Genomic DNA, 18,804 nt, shown 5'->3' with positions numbered 1-18,804 from the left:
CATACAATTGTATATTTTTATCTCAGGCAGTCTATTATATGCATTTTCCAGGTGTTTCAACTACAGAGGAGCAGTCATCAGCAGAGAGATAATTGAAGCAGTTAAGCAGAGACCCCCTTAGAAGAGCTTTTGACTCAATGAAATGGTTCTGAGGGCCCTGTTGTTGAAATAACTGCCCTTGTCAAAGAACTGGACAGGTCCAAGGGTTGGTTTGGAAGACAATATGTCTGAGCAGCACCTGTTGCATCATGAGTCTCAGTTATACTTGGTTCTTAGTTTCTTACTTTTTGAAATATAACAAAGGAAAGGCATTGTCTCCTGTATGTTTGGTAAAATTCACCTGTAAAACGGCTGGATTTAGTGTCTTGGAGAAGTGGTATGAACTATTTTTTTTACTGTTGATTATGTGTGTATGTGTGTGTTCATGTATAAATCTCACATGGTATCGAGCTTATTGATTTTTATGGTATTCTAACGTTTTGTCTGCTTGTCTATTAGTTTCTGATGGTGCAGTTGCCAACTTCTCTATGTAGTTCCATCAAATTTTGCTTTATGTGGTTAAGTGCACACAAATTCATGAATGTATCGTGACTGTGTATCTTCATGGGGGATAGTTTCTTTTATGATTCCTACAGATCACTTCTTTATCTCTATCAGTCCTTCTTGCCTTAAATTCTTATGCCTGATATTAATGTTATTAGACAAACAATTTTGGGGTTAGTATTTTCTTGGTAGTTTTCTTTAATTGCCTTTCCCCAAACTTTTTGGTAATATTTTCTAACCATATATCTTGCAAACAGCAGATAGTTGGATTTCTTTTTTTAAAAATCCAGTCTGAATGTATTTGTTGTGTTGTTGTTGCTTTTTAATAGACAGGCCTAAACCATGTATATTTATTGTGATTAATAATATACTTGGACTTCCTTATACAATCTTATTTGAGTTTCCTATTTATCATAATTTTAGTTTGCTTTTCCTTTTCTTCTTTCTTGCCCGCTAATCTGGTAACTAACTCTTCTCTAGGTCATTTTTTTTTTCTCTCTCTCCATAGGTTTGGAAGTCACACATTCTATTTCTCTTATTTTGGTGAGTCTCCTATTTTTAATATATATACCACTAAGGGACTCTGTCATATTCAAGGCTGCCATAATCATTTAAATAGCCTTTCTATATTTGGGATAATTCCCTGGTCACAGATCCCTCTTCCCCAGTGTAAAACTGAGAACTCAAATTCCCTGCCTCCCTTGCAGCTAGGATGCAGGCCTATGACACTGGCTCTGCTAACCAGAAGCACCAGTGGAAATGTGAGGATGTGAGGGTACAAGCTCTGCACATGGCTGCCACTGTCCTGGTGCAGGTAGAGGCTGATATCCAGTTTGTGGAGGTGGCAGTGGCTGCAAGACTAATTTTCTGACACAGAATTGGCATTGATGCTGATGGCAGGAGCAGATGAAGAGAAGTTGAGCTCCTGGCATTTGGTGTTTGATGGGAGCAGCAGCAGTTTCTTTATCACACCAGCTCTATTACATGGTTTAGAGCACTTTTTCTAGAAGCTCAGCCCACGCTTGTTTTTTCAGCTCTCCCAGTGACTCTGGGAGCTGTTGAAGATCGATTTAAGAAATTCTTGCTTGGATTTTGTTGTTTGCAACAAAAAAAACTTTAACCAATGTAATAGCTTGTCAAAGTCTAAAATTTAAGACTACCTCACTCCTTCTGAATAAAAAAAGTTGTCTTTAACTCAGAACTCCTTTCTGCCATTATCTACCATATTTTTAAGGGCTAATAACTTAATTTCACCTGGTTTTAAAATTCCAAAGTACGGGTACTTAAAGAAATACTACTGATTTAGATTAACCAAGATATTCACTGATTTATCTGTTTATCCTTCCTTCTCCCACTCACTTATTCCTTTTGGGTTCAGCTTTTTTCTTGTTGGAGTATATTCTTTTGTATCTTTTTCAACGACCATCTGTGAGTCCTAAATTTTAAAAATGTGTTTATTTTATTCTTCCCCTTGAAAGATGGTTTAGCCAGGAATAGAATTCTAGTTTCTCAGGATGGACTCTCAATACATTGAAGATATTTCCCATTGTCTTCCATAGTCTATTGTTGCTAATAAATCTGCTACAGGGTGACTGTCATTTCTTTTAAGATAACTTGACTTTCCTCAGTGGTAACTCTGAACTTTTTTTTTTTTTAATTTATTTATGGCTGTGTTGGGTCTTCGTTTCTGTGCGAGGGCTTTCTCTAGTTGCGGCAAGCGGGGGCCACTCTTCATCGTGGTGTGCGGGCCTCTCACTGTCGTGGCCTCTCCTGTTGGGAGCATAGGCTCCAGACGCACAGGCTCAGTAATTGTGGCTCACGGGCCTAGTTGCTCCGCGGCATGTGGGATCTTCCCAGACCAGGGCTCGAACCTGTGTCCCCTGCATTGGCAGGCAGATTCTCAACCACTGCGCCATCAGGGAAGCCCCTGAACATTTTCTTATTGTGTTTGGTATTCTCTAATTTCACTACTATGTATGGGTCTCAATTTAAAAAACTTACTCTGCTTGAGCCTTAGCATCTTCCTTTGATCCGATAACTCATTTTTCTTCCAGTCTGACAAATTCTCATGCATCATTTCTATGGAGATTGCTTCTCCTTCATACTCTATTTCCTCCCCTCCAGAAACTCTTTTATATGTATATGAGGTTGTCCAATTCTATCCTCTAGGTCTCTGAACATATCTTTGCTGCTTTGGCAGTTTATTATATGCATTTTCCATGTATTTCAGACTCATCATAAAAACCATTTTATAATATAAGGATTATCTGGCTCAAAAGTCATCAATAGTTGTCTACTTCCTATCACATAAGCTACTCTTTTGGCTTTCCAGGGCCTCATGCATCCAGGCCCTGTCATTGATTAGCTGGGTAACAATGGGCACACCCCTTCTTTGGACCCCAGTTTCCTAACCTAAAACGGTTACTGAAAAACTTAAATGATGTAAAGCATATAAGGCGCTGGCAAATGCCCACCACGGTTGTAGCACAGTAAGTAAACTTGGGTGTGGCTGCCTAGCTCACAGCAATTACCCTGGTGGTCACATCTACATGACATCTTTCCTCCCACTGTTTTAAACATGAATTCTGAACGGAAGCTGTCATCAATTCTCAGACCTTGCTTCCTTGGTTGTAGTGATTGGCTGAGGCATGGGCACATGAGTCTAGCCTGATTAGTCATTCCTTGAGACTTTTAAAATTTGAGGTTTCCTTCATGACTGCACAGTACTTAAGATGTGAGTTGAGCTGCTGGCTGCAGTAAGGGAGAATGAAAGTGACATTTAGAAAAGGGTGGGGAGATAAGGGTGGGACAGAGAGATTACCAATACCATTCAAGTTCCTGGCGTCATCAGCTTTGATGACATGGGACTTCTCAATACTACAGATTCCTTTAATATTTAAATATTTTATATATATATATGCCAGAATAACCTTATAATAAAGATTTAAAAAATAGTATCAGAATTTGAATATGAATCTTATTTCATTTTATTGCTCAATGACATAGATTTCTTATTCCTATTTTTCAGAATGATTGTCACCCTCTCTCCAGCTATGGAAATGTAGTTGTTGTAATAATAACATTAAATTTGAATGGTTCTGCAGAGTTCCCACAGCCTTTCATATCATTATCTTATTTGATTGTGTGAGATGAGTAGGCCAGGTAATGTTATGCTTAGTTTTTACAGATAGTGAAATTAAGATGCAAATTAAATGGTGTTCAGGGTGGAGGAGGGTGAGAACCAAGCTGGATATTAAGCATTATCTATTGGGAGCTTGGAACCTTCTATCTGCAAGTTGTCAGGGATGGTGCCTTGTAAAATACTTTCATTAATTAATGTTAATTAGAAAATTTCACAAGAGCCCTGAAAACTTTCATTAGCTCAATCCTAAAACCTATTAAAATGCATACTTGGTCCACAATTTACGTTCATACTCTCAAATGCACTTGTTTTCCCCAAAGTGAATCTTCCCCTTCTTCCTAATCAAGTTTCTGTTATGCTTTTAAATTCTAGAACTTTTAACTCAGAGGAGAGATGTTTGGGGGTGAGTTGGGGGAAGAAGGGGTTGTATTAATTCCTGGCTAGACATCCACAGTGCTTAATAGGCTTGTGTATGAATGAGGGTAAATTCTTACACTCCTGGACTAAGAACTCTATATTGGACATAGCACATGGGTAATTGTTTACAAAGGTGACTTGTGATCAAAAAGTACTCTAGCAATATTATCACAACACCTCTGTTGCGGAGAACTCAAGTGTTTTCACAATATTAACTCCTTCACCCTCACTGAACTGATAGGAGAGGCGGGGTGGGAAACAGTATTCCTATTTTATGTGCAGGAGTTGATGAAGTAAAGGGGAGAGAGGTACTGAGGATGCAAAGCAAGAGCAGTCTGGCTTCATCATGAGTGTTACCTCGCAGTTGTGAGAATCCCTCCATTTTAAGTTGGAAATATAATTTATGATGAGGAATGTCATTTTAGATAATTGTTTCTATAGAATCAAGTCTTTGGTATGCCAAAGAATATTGGAAGGATCATGCTATTAGTCAGCAGTGTTTTTCATGTTGCACTCTGATATTTTCATTTTTTGTGGGGCTAAAAGCTTTTTGTTATAAGTGCAGCACTATAAGACACTGACAGTCCTGGCATAGGTCCCCTTTTCTCCCGACTGCCATTAGACCCAAATCGATCCTCTAAATAAAGCCTGTCCCAAGAGACACAATTGATGTAGGGAACAGGGAACTTTTTAAAACCAAGCCTGACGTCACACATTTGTGTTCTAACCATCTGTACCTTTTATTAACCAAGGGCTGGAGTCGCCCGAGCGGACAGACACAGGCGCACAGCAGTCTTCTCCCACACAAGCCTGGAATGGCAACAGTGTGCTGCTGCCTAAGAAAGAAAAGCCGTTTCAGAGCTGTGGGGTGGCGTGGGGGCGTGTGTAGCAGGGGAGTCATTCCTCTCCTCCTCCATCCAAGGATGCTATTTATTGGCAATCCAACACATCTTTTTTTTTTTTTTTCAATTGATTTCTCTCGAGTGGGAGGCAAAACCCTTCAGACGCAAATGAAGAAAGGGGGAAAAATGCAAGCCAGGCAGGAGGATTTGGGGAAAGAACCACAGCCTTGCTTCGGTTTGGAACTGCGGGTAGAGAAAGGCTCAGGCGTCCATAGCAGTTTGGCTGCGAAGGTGCTGCCTTTCTGCCCAGAATGCCAGCATCTCCCCCTTCCCCCACGGTTGCTGCACGCGGGAGGGCGGCCCCCCCCCAGACGTCCCCTCTAACCTCCCCAGGTCTGGAGGGCCGCGTGCCAGAGAGAAAAGGGGCGCTCTTTCTCCTTAGACAACGTGCCAGACTCCGCCAGTTCACGCTCCCCCTCCCCCCTCCCTCCGGCCCTGCCCTCCTGCCCGACCCCCCATCCCCGGGAGGACAGCAGCTTCCCGGTGACCATCTCTCACCCCACTCCCTTGGCTCTTGCATCCTGCGGAAGCCCAGGGGCGAATCCTCACTCCCCCTCCACGTGCGAGTCCTGTTCGCCACCCTCCCCTCGCCGCTCCCAGGAAGGCAGCAGCCCCCAGGTGCCCACCTCTCACCCCCTTTCCGGCCCCTCACCCAGTCCCTGCAGTCTCCTCCGGCTTTGGGGAGCGTTCTGCCCGCTCCCTCCACGTGCGAGCCCCGGGCAGTTAACCCCCCCTTCCCGGGACCCGCACCTCAAGCCCGGGCTCCTCCCACCTCGCCCAGGGCGCGCGCCCAGGGCACCTGGCCGCCCCTCCCCCGGCTCCGCTCCCTTACTCGCCCCCGCCCAGCGCGCCCGGCTCCGCGCCCACCCTCACCGCTTCCTCCCCCGCCCTTGCCCATCCGGGAGGCGGGGCCCGAGCGAGCGCGGCGGCGTGGCCAATGGGCGCTCGTCTTACTCTGGCCTCTCCCCCGCGCGGCCGCCAATCGCGGCGGGCGGTGGTGGTAATATTGTGGAGTGGAGTTTGGATGCCGCGGCTGCCGCGGGCTGGAGCGGCGCGGCCGCGGGGGCTGCCTGGCTGTCTCGGGAAGGGGGCGTGAGGCGGCAGCGGCTGCGGAGACAGCGGAGGGAAAAAGGAAGAAAGGAAGGAGGAGGGCGGGGAGTCCTCGAGGAGGAGGTGGGATCCTCCAGTTCCTCACCTCTCGGCTGCGGAGGGCGGCGGGGAGGCGGCGCCGCCCCCTGCCCGCGGACTCCTCAGCTCACTGCAGCCGACCCGCCGGCTCCTGGCGCAGGCGAGGCTCCTGGGGCGGGAGCGGTGGCCGGGCGGCGCCGACCGCCATGGCGTTCCTCAAACTCCGCGACCAGGTAGGCGAGGGACGGCAGGCCCGGGGGTGGGAGGGAAGGCGGGAGGAAGGGGGGGCCGGCGGTGTGGGCCGCTGGGCGCCCGCTCGGCGGGGCGGTGCGAGGGAGGCGGGGGCGCCTCGGGGGTCGCGGCGGCCCGCCTGTCAGCGCAGCCCGGCCGGGGGAGCCCACGTGCCGCCTCCGTCCATCGCCGCCGGAGGGGCGGGTCCGCGCTCGCGCCGGGCGCCCGTGTCCGGGTCCGTGCCTCCTCTCCAGGTGAGGCCGGGGCCTAACAGGTGGCTTCCCGCAGCCAGGCGGGGCGCTGCCGGCGGCCGTGACCGAGGGTCACGACCTTGCTGACTTGTTGGCGTCGCCGGGTAGTTCGAGGCCGACTCTCTGGGTCAAAGGAGATTTTGCTCAGGGAGTCGTTATTCAACGTGCAAGTTCCCGCACTTGTTTTCTTCTGACATCTTGTGCACCATCTTGGTTACTTTTCTTGACTCAGGAAGAGCTGATACAAGAATACCTGAAGTGCGGTAAAATGTCATGACTCTTGGATTGAGGAAATATTTTGTGTCTAGGAACGAAATCGCAACTGTATCAGAATGACTTGTACACCTGAAAACGTGGAACGATGGGTAACAAGGCTTTCAGGCGATGCAGAGGTTTCCAAACATCTGAATCAAAGGGAAATTAACGTGTGAAATATACCGAGTCACAGTAGACTTCTTAGTGCTGAAAATTTATCTTTGCCATTTGTTTTTCTGAACAGAAGATAGTGAACAGATTTGAAGGGAAGGTAATTGCACGTATTGGGAAACTATTCCGAAAGTGAGCTCCCCTTTTGAAAAACAGTGGGGGAAAAACTTGAGATATATTTTTCAATGTTGTCTCTTAGTGAATATTGTACCTTAAATTCTGAATCTAAGTAGTGTCATTTCATAAGTGACTTTTCTGTTTAGGCTGATGGCTGAACTTGTGTATCATTTGTATCAGGAAGTTTTTAGTTGGTGTTAACATCATCAGGACATGATACTTTGAAAAACTCTAGTGTTTAGTCAAGCTTATACTTTGTATTTCAAATTGTGGAATTGCATTGTCCAGTATGATAGCCACTAGCCACATGTGGCAACTTAAATTTAAATTAACTTTAATTTTATTATTTATTTATTTATTTATTTATTTTTGGTTGCATTGGGTCTTAGTTGCTGCACGCCAGCTTTCTCTAGTTGCGACGAGCGGGGGCCGCTCTTCATTGCGGTGCACGGGCTTCTCATTGCAGTGGCTTTTTTTTTTTTTTTTTTGAAATTCACGTTTGTTTGTTTGTTTGTTTGTTTATTTATTTATTTATTTCTGTGTTGAGTCTTCGTTTCTGTGCGAGGGCTTTCTCCAGTTGTGGCAAGCGGGGGCCACTCTTCATCGCGGTGCGCGGGCCTCTCACCACCGCGGCCTCTCCTGCTGCGGAGCACAGGCTCCAGACGCGCAGGCTCAGCAACTGTGGCTCACGGGCCCAGCCGCTCCGCGGCATGTGGGATCTTCCCAGACCAGGGCTCGAACCCGTGTCCCCTGCATTGGCAGGCAGACTCCCAACCACTGCGCCACCAGGGAAGCCCTGCAGTGGCTTTTTTTGCTGCGGAGCACGGGCTCTAGGTGCGCGGGCTTCAGTAGTTGTGGCTCTCAGGCTCTAGAGCGCAGGCTCAGTAGTTGTGCACAGGCTGAGTTGCTCCTTGGCATGTGGGATCTTTCCGGACCAGGGCTCGAACCCGTGTCCCCTGCATTGGCAGGCGGATTCTTAACCACTGCACCACCAGGGAAGTCCCTAAATTAACTTTAATTTTAAATAAAATAAATTCAGTTCTTCATTCCTGCTAGCCACATTTCAGGTGCTCCGTAGCCCTGCGTGGCTCTTGATTATAATATTGGACAGTACAGGTGTGGAGCATCTGTATCATCAGAAAGTTCTGTCGGGCAGCACTATTAAAGAATAACAGGTAAAGCATAAACCAATTCCTGTACAGTTAACGCACGTTATACTCTTAATGGTGTGTAACTCAAGATCTAGGATCTCCACTAATCTTTACCAATCTAATGGCACCTTGTGGTTCCATAACTTATAGTTGAGGTAACAATTTTTGTTTTGTTTCTAGTCTTACACTTTTGAAGAAAGTTATTTGGATTATGTGTGTTAGAAATTTGGTGAACTTTTGGGAGAGCATCTCATTTCATTCACCATCAGGTTTAAACAGAAACAGGATTGTATTTTCAGTTGGACATAGAATCCAATTGCACCTTTTCATTTGTGTATTTAGGAATTGCAGTTGTGAAACAATTGTGATGCTACTCCAGTTTTATATAATATCTATTAATACTCGGTGGTAAAGATGATATGTAAAATGTCACCTGTAAACTTGAAGGTATTTGGGCAAGTTAATGAAGTGGCATGGCTCAGAGGCGGGGGGAAGAACCTTGGGGTTTACCTCTAATAAACTACTAAGTAATTGGCTCATTTGGTCTTTCTTTTGGAAGACATGTAGAAATGAGTTTGTTTTTGCCTGGAAGGGAATAGCTGCTTTTAGAAGTCATCTTATGTGTTGATATTTTATTAGCTGTTAAAAGCGATGGTACAAATGAAATGGAATGCAAATACTATTTTAACCTTTCCCATCTACAGGACAGGCAGTTCAGCTAGATGAATTATTTTATTTGGAGGAAAGGAGGAGATCTGTTTAAGTACACAGAATTTTAAAGCTGAAAGGTAGTTGACATAACTTTTAGCTCAGTCCTCATTTACACGAGCTAGGAGGTAGTAGAATCTACTTTTCTATGTTATTTCCATGTACACCCTGTATTTTGCTTTTTTCCATCTTTTTAAATACAGTCTATTACGTAGAAGCCAAACGTGGGTAGGGGTTGTTTTTCTTTGTGCACATAAGCATCAGGGGGGTTCTAGATGGTTTAAACATAAAATCAGTGAGTAAATAAAGCAGTTTGTTTTCATATCCAATCAATGACAATGAGTAAGGCAGCTTTCCCTCATTTTGTGCCAACACCAATATGGGGGTAAGAAGTTACTACTGTGCTATTTTCTATTAGTAGGTGAAAATAACTTTCAATTGTAAATGAAATGAAAAGAATTTGTTTCCTGTTTGTAGGAAATGTCCCTGGATTTTTTCCCCCCACATAAAAGTGTTTATAACAGCACGAATCTGTAACAGTTGCAGGGTTTTATTCAACAGGTGTCACTGTCAGGTTTTTTCTCTTTGCAGTTACTGAAAATGTAATCATACATGGTTACATTTAAAATTTATTTTCCGGCTTTATTGAGATATTATTAATATATAACATATGTAAGTTTAAGGTGTATGGCTTTGATTTTATACATGTATATATTGTGAAATGCTTACCACAATAAGTTAGTTAACACTTCCATCCCCTCATGTAATTACCATTCATGTGTGTGTGTGTATGTGTGTGTAGATAACATTTAAGATCTACTTCTCTTAGCAGCTTTCAATCATGTATATATAATAGAGCATTGTTAATTATAGTCACCATGCTGTGCATTAGATCCCCAGATCTACTCATTTTATAGCTGGAAATTTGTACCCTTAGACCAATTACAGGCTTACATTTTATCAGCAGTGATTCATAGTATACCCTAATAAGAAAGGTAGATGGTCTTTGTTTGGTTCAGGGGTAACAAACTCACAACTGGGGAGCTAAATGGCAGCTGATACTTGGCTTCAGTATCTAGGACACAATAGGGAGTGATGGAGATCATGGCAAATAGCAGGTATGTTAGCTGCTGCTCAGCCCCAGGCCATTGTTTCTGTGCAGGTGTGCCTAGTATTTTTAGAACTCCAGTTTTTTGTAGGAGGCCAGAAATACAGATTCTTATGAAAAATTTCTATTTATAAGTGTTGGCAAGTTGGTAGACAACACTGAGAAAAATTTAAAACCGTGGTTTTAAAAAGGGGGACCAGTTTATAACCACTAGTTTAGATCAGCTTGAGGAAACAAACTATTATAAAATTAGATTCCTATTAAAAAACAGTTTTCTCTGAGATAAAATAGCCAAAATGGTCATAAACTTAAAAAAAAAATTGAGATATAATTTGCATACCATGAAATTCACCCTTTTAAAATGTTCAGTAGTTGTTAGTATATTCACAAAATTGTACAACCATTACCACTATCTAATTCCAGAACATTTCCATCACTCCAGAAAGCCATTAGCCGGACTTTCCTGGTGGCGCAGTGGTTAAGAATCCACCTGTCAATGCAAGGGACCCAGGTTCGAGCCCTGGTCCGGGAAGATCCCACATGCCATAGAGGAACTAAGCCTGTGCGCCACAACTACTGAGCCTGCGCTCTAGAGCCCATGCTCCACAACAAGAGAAGCCACCTCAATGAGAAGCCCGCGCACAGCAACGAAGACCCAACGCAGCCAAGAATAAATTAAAAAAGAAAAAGAAAAAGTCTTTAAAAAAGCCATTAGCAGTCACTCCTTGTTCTCCCCTCCTCCTACCTCCTGGCAGTCACTAATCTACTTTCTATCTCTATGAATTTGCCTGTTATATTTCATATAAATGAAATCATACAATATATGGCTTTTTATGTCTGACTTGTTTCACTTGGCATAATACTTCTAGCATGAATCAATTAGAAACTTTTATATCATGTTTAAGACTTTCTAAAAAAAAAGTTTCTATACTTTTGTGCTGTTTTATTGCCTCTGGTAGTGTGCATATGTATAGTCTGGATGTTGTTTGTTTCTGTTTTCTGAGTTGGTTTTATAACTCAAGTTAAACTTTGTTTGCAGTAGTACTAAAGGATAATAGTTTTCACATTTGGATTATTTTTGTGTAGGAGCCATCTTTGTGTTCCCTCCTGGGTTAATGGTCATTAGGTAAGAATTCTTGATATATTGAAGGTTTGTTTTTTTAGTTTTTTTTTTTTGAACAAAGTTGGCATATCAACGAGTAGATATTGTATAGATGAGAATAAATCACTGTTTCAGATAGTAAGTTCTCACTTGTCAAGCATTCACTAAGGGTAGAGCATTATTTGACTTTTCAGTAGGAAAAAAACTAGATGATCCTTGAAAAATCTTATAATTGGGGATACAGAATGTATGAAATGCCTGAAAAACACTGATGCCCATATGCTCAAGTATTCCATATCGAGTATCTCCTTGCTTTGTGTTGGAGATTGTGGGGGACACAGGGTGCAGTAGCTACCATCTCTTCCCCTAAGAATCTTATTGGCTAGAAAATGAGCGAAGACATGCATAAATAAATGCACAGCATCTGAGATACTTCACATGAAAAGGTTTATAGAAGTTGAGGAAAAACATGGAGCATATTCTTTGGAAATGTAACTAATATATAATTCAGAAATAAGTGTGTTCTATGTTTCTTGACTTTTTTTTTTTTTTGAATACTTTGTATAATACAGTGTAGAACATGGAGTGCTCCATAAGAGATGGAGATAACATGATTTCAAATTCAGAAAGGATCAGATGATCAGATTGTAGGCAGAGGGAAACCCTCATGGCAAGGGAGGTATTTTAGGTCCACAGAAAGGGTTTGTTGAGAGCAAACATTTGGGCAGGAAAGCAACAAGAGGGAACCCAGAAAGCAAGCCAGAAAAAGAGGATGGTATATTTCTGTTGGGATAGTTAGGAGATAGACCCGATTGGTGAGTGTAGTTGGAAAGGACTAGAGGTAGATTAGTTGAATTAACAGTGACTACATTATGAAGTACTTGGCATACAAGGTTAAGAAGTTTGGACGGATCGGTAGGTGATGGGAAGTCTAAGCTAGGCTGTGAAGAGCTTCAGGGCGAATGTGCATATATGTACTTTTCTCAAGAGGGTTCATAGTTTTATTAGATCTTCTAAGGGGCCCATGACACCCCAAAGTTAAATAACCGCTACATTACAGGTTTTAGAAGAGTAGATTATAAAAGACAAATAGGGACACCCAAGACTGGTTAGGTGGCTACTGCTGTAATTCAGAACATATGTAAAAACTTTTAATTTAGCATTAACTGAGTATATTAATTACTAAGCCAAAGTTTGAATGGAAATGAGTACATCTTTAAAGGATCCTTATAGCCGTAATAATGACTCACTTATGTGTACAATTATGTCTTATATTCATATAACAATTGATAATTTTTTTGTTGCATAGTCCCACTAGGGTCAATCACACATTAAAATGCAATTGAACATTGATTATGGTAGTGAAAAAAAACCAGATAATCCAAGTGGTTAGGTTTGGGTTGTATTAGGTTTTTCGGCATTTTATTTCCTTTTCATTTTTCTAGTCTAATGTAAAATTCATATACCTGGGCTAGACTGAGATGCCCCTGGAAAATGTTCTGTGCCTGGAGAAAATAGTTTAGGATTAAGCCTTTTTGTTCTGGATAATGTATCCTGTGGACAGTTCAATCAAGCCAATCACTGAGTAATACTTCTAATTTAAAATGAAAATTAATGAAATCTCCAGTTATTTAAACCAATAACGTTTTAAAGTGTTACAGTATATTGTACACGATGATTAAAGTTCTCAAGTACTTTAAGTTTGATTTCTACTCCTGTCCCTAGCCCCAGTTCTTCGTTATACTATTAAGGGATTCATCTACCTTCCTTATGTGATACTGATTTTAAGAAAAGTTGCCAGGATTCTTTGTGTATACTGGTTGTCATACAAAGCAAAGTCTAGATAGAATTACTACTCCCACAGCTAAAGTTCACGTTTGCGCAGTAAATTTAAGTTCAGATTCTTAATTGGTGATGGTTTCATCTTTGATTTGTTATAAAGTTAAAGGTATGTCTTTTCTACTCTTGCGGATTTAAGGTCACAGATAATATTAAAGCATGCAGCACAGGACAAGATATTTAAAAAGGGAAATTAGGAAGCAGTTGTTTCTGACACAAATGCTTGTTCTGGAAGCCTAGAATGCAAGTTATTACAGTTGAACACTACATTTTTAAAAAAAAATAAATTATTTATTTTTGGCTTCACTGGGTCTTTGTTGCTATGTGCTGTCTTTCTGTAGTTGTGGTGAGCGGGGGCTACTCTTCGTTGCGGTGCGCGGGCTTCTCATTGCAGTGGCTTCTCTTGTTGCGGAGCACAGGCTCTAGGCGCACGGGCTTCAGTAGTTGCGGCACGTGGGCTCCAGTAGTTGTGGCTTAAGGGCTCTAGAGCGCAGGCTCAGTAGTTGTGGCGCACAGGCTTAGATGCTCCACGGCATGTGGGATCTTCCCGGACCAGGGCTCGAACCCGCGTCCCCTGCATTGGCAGGCGGATTCTTAACCACTGCGCCACCAGGGAAGTCCTCTCTTTTCCTTTTGAGGGAACTCTCGGATTAAAAATGATGAAAGTCAGAAAGGACCTACTTAGCTATCTTTAGTATTGCATTTTTAAAAAATTAATTAGTTATATTTTATTTTTGGCTGTGTTGGGTCTTCGTTTCTGTGCAATGGCTTTCTCTAGTTGCGGCAAGCGGGGGCTGCTCTTCATCGCGGTGCGCGGACATCTCACTATCGCGGCCTCTCTTGTTGCGGAGCACAGGCTTCAGACACGCAGGCTCAGTAGTTGTGGCTCACGGGCCCAGTTGCTCCGCGGCATGTGGGATCTTCCCAGACCAGGGCTCGAACCCGTGTCCCCTGCATTGGCAGGCAGATTCTCAACCACTGCGCCACCAGGGAAGCCCCTTTAGTATTGTATTTTTATTGGTCTAAATTAATTAGGATAAAATCAGATAATTCAAACAGGACTTTGAAAGATTTTATGTATGTGTGTGGTGTGGATGTGTATGTAGATGGGTAAACAAAAGGCATCTATGTTGGATAGTTCTCTGAATGGTGAGAGGTTTCCCCCACTTTTTGAAAGCTTATATTCTAGGCGGTGTATAGTTCCAAGAATGCCAGACTGGGTCATGCCAAGAGTGAGAATAGTGTCCCTGGGAGAACTTTATAAACAGTAAAGCAAGTGACATTCACATCCTGGAGAAATGGAGTTAGTTGGACTTCAGAGTTAAGAACAGCTGGCTTTTAAGGGATGTAAAAGCAAACTGCAGCATGAAGGGTGGGCAGTGGAGTTGAAGCCGGCTGAACAGATCGGAACAGCAGGTATAGTATTAGTCACACAGAGCCAGTAAGTAGCCTAATCTAAGGTATAGGCAGGTAGTTAGAAACCAGCATGTCTGTTAGTTGAATGATTCAAATAGAGAGGTCTGGAATCGAGAGACTTCAGTAGACGAGGGCTGGGGGCTGTAACCTTGCAGACATTCTCATTTGATACTGTAGCGGGGACAACAGAGGGAACGTGGTAGGAGTATTTCCCAACTTAGAAACTAGTCAGGAGTTGTAAATGAAAAGACAATACAGGTGTATTATAGAAATGTTTTGGAAGATTGTGTATATGTTAAGTAACGGTTAATCCATCTTGCTATTTTAAAGAAACTGTGAATTATTTTAAATAGCCTCTTAATAAAACAACTTATTTTTAATCTTTTATCATAAAGCTGAATTTCTATATATCATTTTCACATAAATTTAGATATACTGACTTGACTGCTTAACTATTACAAATGATCAGCAATACATGGATTATTTTGTATGTTCTGATGTATTACTGGTTTAGAACCTTCTGTGTTTTGGCTATTGAATTATTGCTTTTAAAATGTTGCTAATCAACCTGTGTGTACTTTCTTTCCTTACTAGCAATGTTCCACCTACCTATGACTCTAGATTCTATTATAGTCAAAAGAACTCCTTACCTGCTCACTTTCTAGTTTCCTCAAAGTCTTGGAGCCACAGTTTTGAACTTGGAATTCCTTTTGTCTGACCATAACTTCTTTCATCGTTGGTTGTCCCGTCTTTTCACCCACAATGAAGCTGAGCTTTGCTGTGTTGGAACCTGTTTCACCTAGTTGGTTAAGTTCAATTTGGCCACAAACTGACCTCTTGAGAAGTCTTGACGTCCTGATTCGAGCAGTATTGGCTAGGGTAGTGTTTTCTGAAGTGTGGGACAGCTTTTCCTACTGGTGTGTTTCTTGAGATTTTACGGGGGTGACTGGTCTACTTGGACTTCCAGGTGTTGACCCACATTTCCTTGCTTCTAGTCTACTCAAGACCGTAGCCTGGTGTTCTGCTTCAGTCTCACTTTCCTCTGGCCTGTTTGGGGGTTTCCCAGCTCACTTCATTGTCCCCTTTCGTATTAACCATCCCTACTCATCTTTCAGCTTTCATCTCTGTTTTTCCACCTCAGCCTCCTTTCTTAAATCCTATGCCACCCTCAGTTCCTAACTTACACACACCTCAGTCTCTTCCCCTTCATCTCGGTCTGCTGCCTTTTGGAATTTGTCCTTCCTTTCCGTTCCCACCCCTTCTCAGGCTGTGCCGTCTTCTCAGCAGGCCTTGACTCTCAGTGGGCACTTTACCCACAGTTCCTCCCATTGGCGCTGTTAATGTCAGTCTTACATTCTTATCCTCTACCTTTTCTACTCCTGTCTGTAGCCCCAGTATTACCCTCTCAGGTTATGCCTTCATTCTTTCCTGTGGCTTTGTTCGGCAAAAGAAGCAAATGACTTAAAGAAAAGGTTAAGTAAATATTAGTAGATGTCATTCATGTATATGGAAAATAATTATGATAGTCTTAATTAAATGTCTGGAATGCTGGAACATAATACTTTTAATTCTGGCTCATTTATTTATTCCCTCTGTGACCTTGGGCAAGTTATTTCACTTAAGTTTCTGTTTCCTTGCCTAGAAAAGGGAGGTAGTTGTGTCTAGCTTGCTGAATTGTTGAATTAAATGAGAGTGTGTAAAACCCCTGGCACATAATTGGCACTTGATAAATGGCAGCCATTATTGTATTGAAATACTTTGGCTTGGGACTTCGCTCTTCCACTTTCTTTGCCCACCTTGGGCAAAGAAACTAAATCTGAGCTGGAGTTTGTTTTTAACATCTTTTTTGAGATATAATTCACAAAAGCTATACATTAAAATAATTTAATAATGTATAATTTAAATAATGTATAATTCAATGTGTTTTTTTGTTTTGTTTTTAGTAAACTCACAGGGTTGTGCAACTATCAACCACAATCTAATTTTGGAATATTTATCACCTCAAAAAGAAGCCCTGTGCCAATGAGCAGTTACTCCCATTACTCCTAACCTCCCCTCCTTTCTCTTAACCTTAGGCAACCACTAATTTACAGGTATACCTCAGAGATATTGCAGGTTTGGTTCCAGACCACCGCAGTAAAGCGAATATTGCAATAAAACAAGTCATGTGAATTGTTTGGTTTCCCAGTGCATGTAAAAGTTGTGTTTACACTGTACTGTAGTGTATTAAGTGTGCAACAGCATTATGTCTTAAAAAAAAACAATGTACATACCTTAATTAAAAAATACTTATATTATTGCTAAAAAATGTGAACCATCATTTGACCATGCAGGGTTGCCACAAATCTTCAATTTGTGTAGATGTGTATTTTAATTTCGCTTGGGAAGATTCGTATGAGTTGCTGAATTGTATGGTAAGCTTCTGTTTAATGTTTTAAGAACAGCCAAGCAATGTAATCCCTTTTGTGTGTTGCTGGGTTTGGCTTGCTAATATTTTCTCTCTCTCTTCTTGTGATGTCTTTTTCTTTGGTATGAGGGTAATGTTGGTCTCATAGAATGAACTGGGAAGCGTTCTCTGCTCTCTTCTAGAAGAGTTTGTGAAGGATTTGTAGTATTTCTTCTTTAAATGTTTGCTAGAATTCACCAGTGAAGCTGTGTGGGCCAGGCCTTTTCTTCGTGATAAACTTTTAAATTAGTAGTTCTGTTTCTTCACTTGTTATAGGTCTCTTCAGATTTTCTATTTCCTCTTGAGTCAGTTTTGGTAATTTGTGTCTTTCAGGGAATTTTTTCATTTTATCTAAGAGATCTAATTTGTTGGCATAAACTTGTTAAAATATTCCCTCATAATCCTTTTAATTTCTCTAAGGTCGGTGGTGATGTACCCCTTTTTATTTCTGATTTTAGTAATTTGTCTTCATTATTTTTTTCCTCAGTCTAGTTAAAGGTTTGTCAGTTTTATTGGTCTTTTCAAAGAACCAACTTTTGGTTTTATTGATTTTTTTCCCCCTATTTTTATCTTTTCTATGGTATTGATTTTTTCCTCTAACATAATTTCTTTCCTTCTGCTTACTTTGGATTTAGTTTGCTTTTTTCTGATTGCTTAAGCTGGAAGCTTACTTGAGGTCTTTCTTTTCTGATATCGGTGTGTACAGCTATAAATTTCCTTTTAAATAATACTGTGTTAACTATCCTATAAGTTTTGATATGTTTTGGTTTTGTTTTCAGTCAGTTCAAAATACATTCTAACTAAAAAGTTCCCTTGTGATTTTGTGCTTGACCCAAGTGTTCTTTAGAAGTGTCTTGTTTAATATCCAAACATTTGTGGATTTCCCAAATTTTTTGGTTTTTTTCTAATTTAATTCCATTGTGATTGGGGAATATTATTTAAATTCTTTGTCTTTTCAGTTCTTTTAAATTTGAGACTTTTAGTAGCTACTAAAAGTAGCTACTTCCTTGCAGGCATAAAATATTTACAAATTTGTGACAGAGTTACACACAGTTTGTGGAGTGGGAACCATGGGAGCAGACTGTGAAGTTTGTGAAGCATCCATTTGAGAACCACTGTTACAGAATGAACAGGTTGCTGCTGTGTGTGTGTGTGGAATGGAGTGTGTATTGAAACATTAGATAAACATCTTCTGGCATCTGAACATATTTTCTGATTCTTAAAGGCTGGGTATGTATAAGTGGTACCTTTTAGTAGTTTTGATGTGACAGAAGTGTTTGATCTTTTTCTTATTTGATACTCAAAACTGTATTTATTTTTGAAGTATAGTTGATTTACAATGTGTTAGTTTCTGGTATACAGCAAAGTGATATATATATATATATTCTTTTCCATTATGGTTTATCACAGGATATTGAGTATAGTTCCCTGTGCTATACAGTAGGACCTTGTGGTTTATCTATTTTATATATAGTAGTGTGTATCTGTTAATCCCAAACTCTTGATTTGTCCCTCCCCCACCTCCTTTCCCCTTTGGTAACCATAAGTTTGTTTTCTTGTTTGTTTTTTTAATTTATTTTATTGACGTAGCGTTGATTTACAATGTTGTGTTAATATCAGAGAGTGATTCAGTTACACCTATATATACATTTTTTTTATATTCTTTTTCATTATGGTTTATCACAGGATATTGAATATAGTTCCCTGTGGTATACAGTAGGTCCTTGTTTATCCATTCTATATATGTAATAGTTGGCATCCATAAGTTTGTTTTCTATGTCTGAGTCTGTTTCGTAAATAAGTTCGTTTGTGTCATATTTTAGATTCCACATATAAGTGATATCATATGGTATTTGTCTTTCTCTTTCTGACTTCAC

The 18,804-nt window shown here is 41.3% G+C and overlaps 1 protein-coding gene across 2 annotated transcripts in view; it reads left to right on the top strand.

Moving 5' to 3' along the window:
- Window positions 1–6,026: 6,026 nt before the first annotated feature.
- The window catches only part of ANKRD28 (ankyrin repeat domain 28), a 175,858-nt gene continuing 163,080 nt past the window's right edge, over window positions 6,027–18,804 (top strand). For both annotated transcript variants that reach the window (XM_059920372.1, XM_059920371.1), the window contains exon 1: window positions 6,027–6,365. In XM_059920372.1, the coding sequence (XP_059776355.1) occupies window positions 6,339–6,365 (27 nt within the window). In that variant the 5' untranslated portion in view covers window positions 6,027–6,338. The remainder of the gene's footprint in view (window positions 6,366–18,804) is intronic.

The sequence above is a fragment of the Balaenoptera ricei genome, chromosome 4, assembly GCF_028023285.1.
Source record: "Balaenoptera ricei isolate mBalRic1 chromosome 4, mBalRic1.hap2, whole genome shotgun sequence".
Taxonomy (NCBI): domain Eukaryota; kingdom Metazoa; phylum Chordata; class Mammalia; order Artiodactyla; family Balaenopteridae; genus Balaenoptera; species Balaenoptera ricei.
The sequence above is the reverse complement of the archived record's forward strand: the minus strand, read 5'-3'. Positions and strand labels throughout refer to the sequence as shown.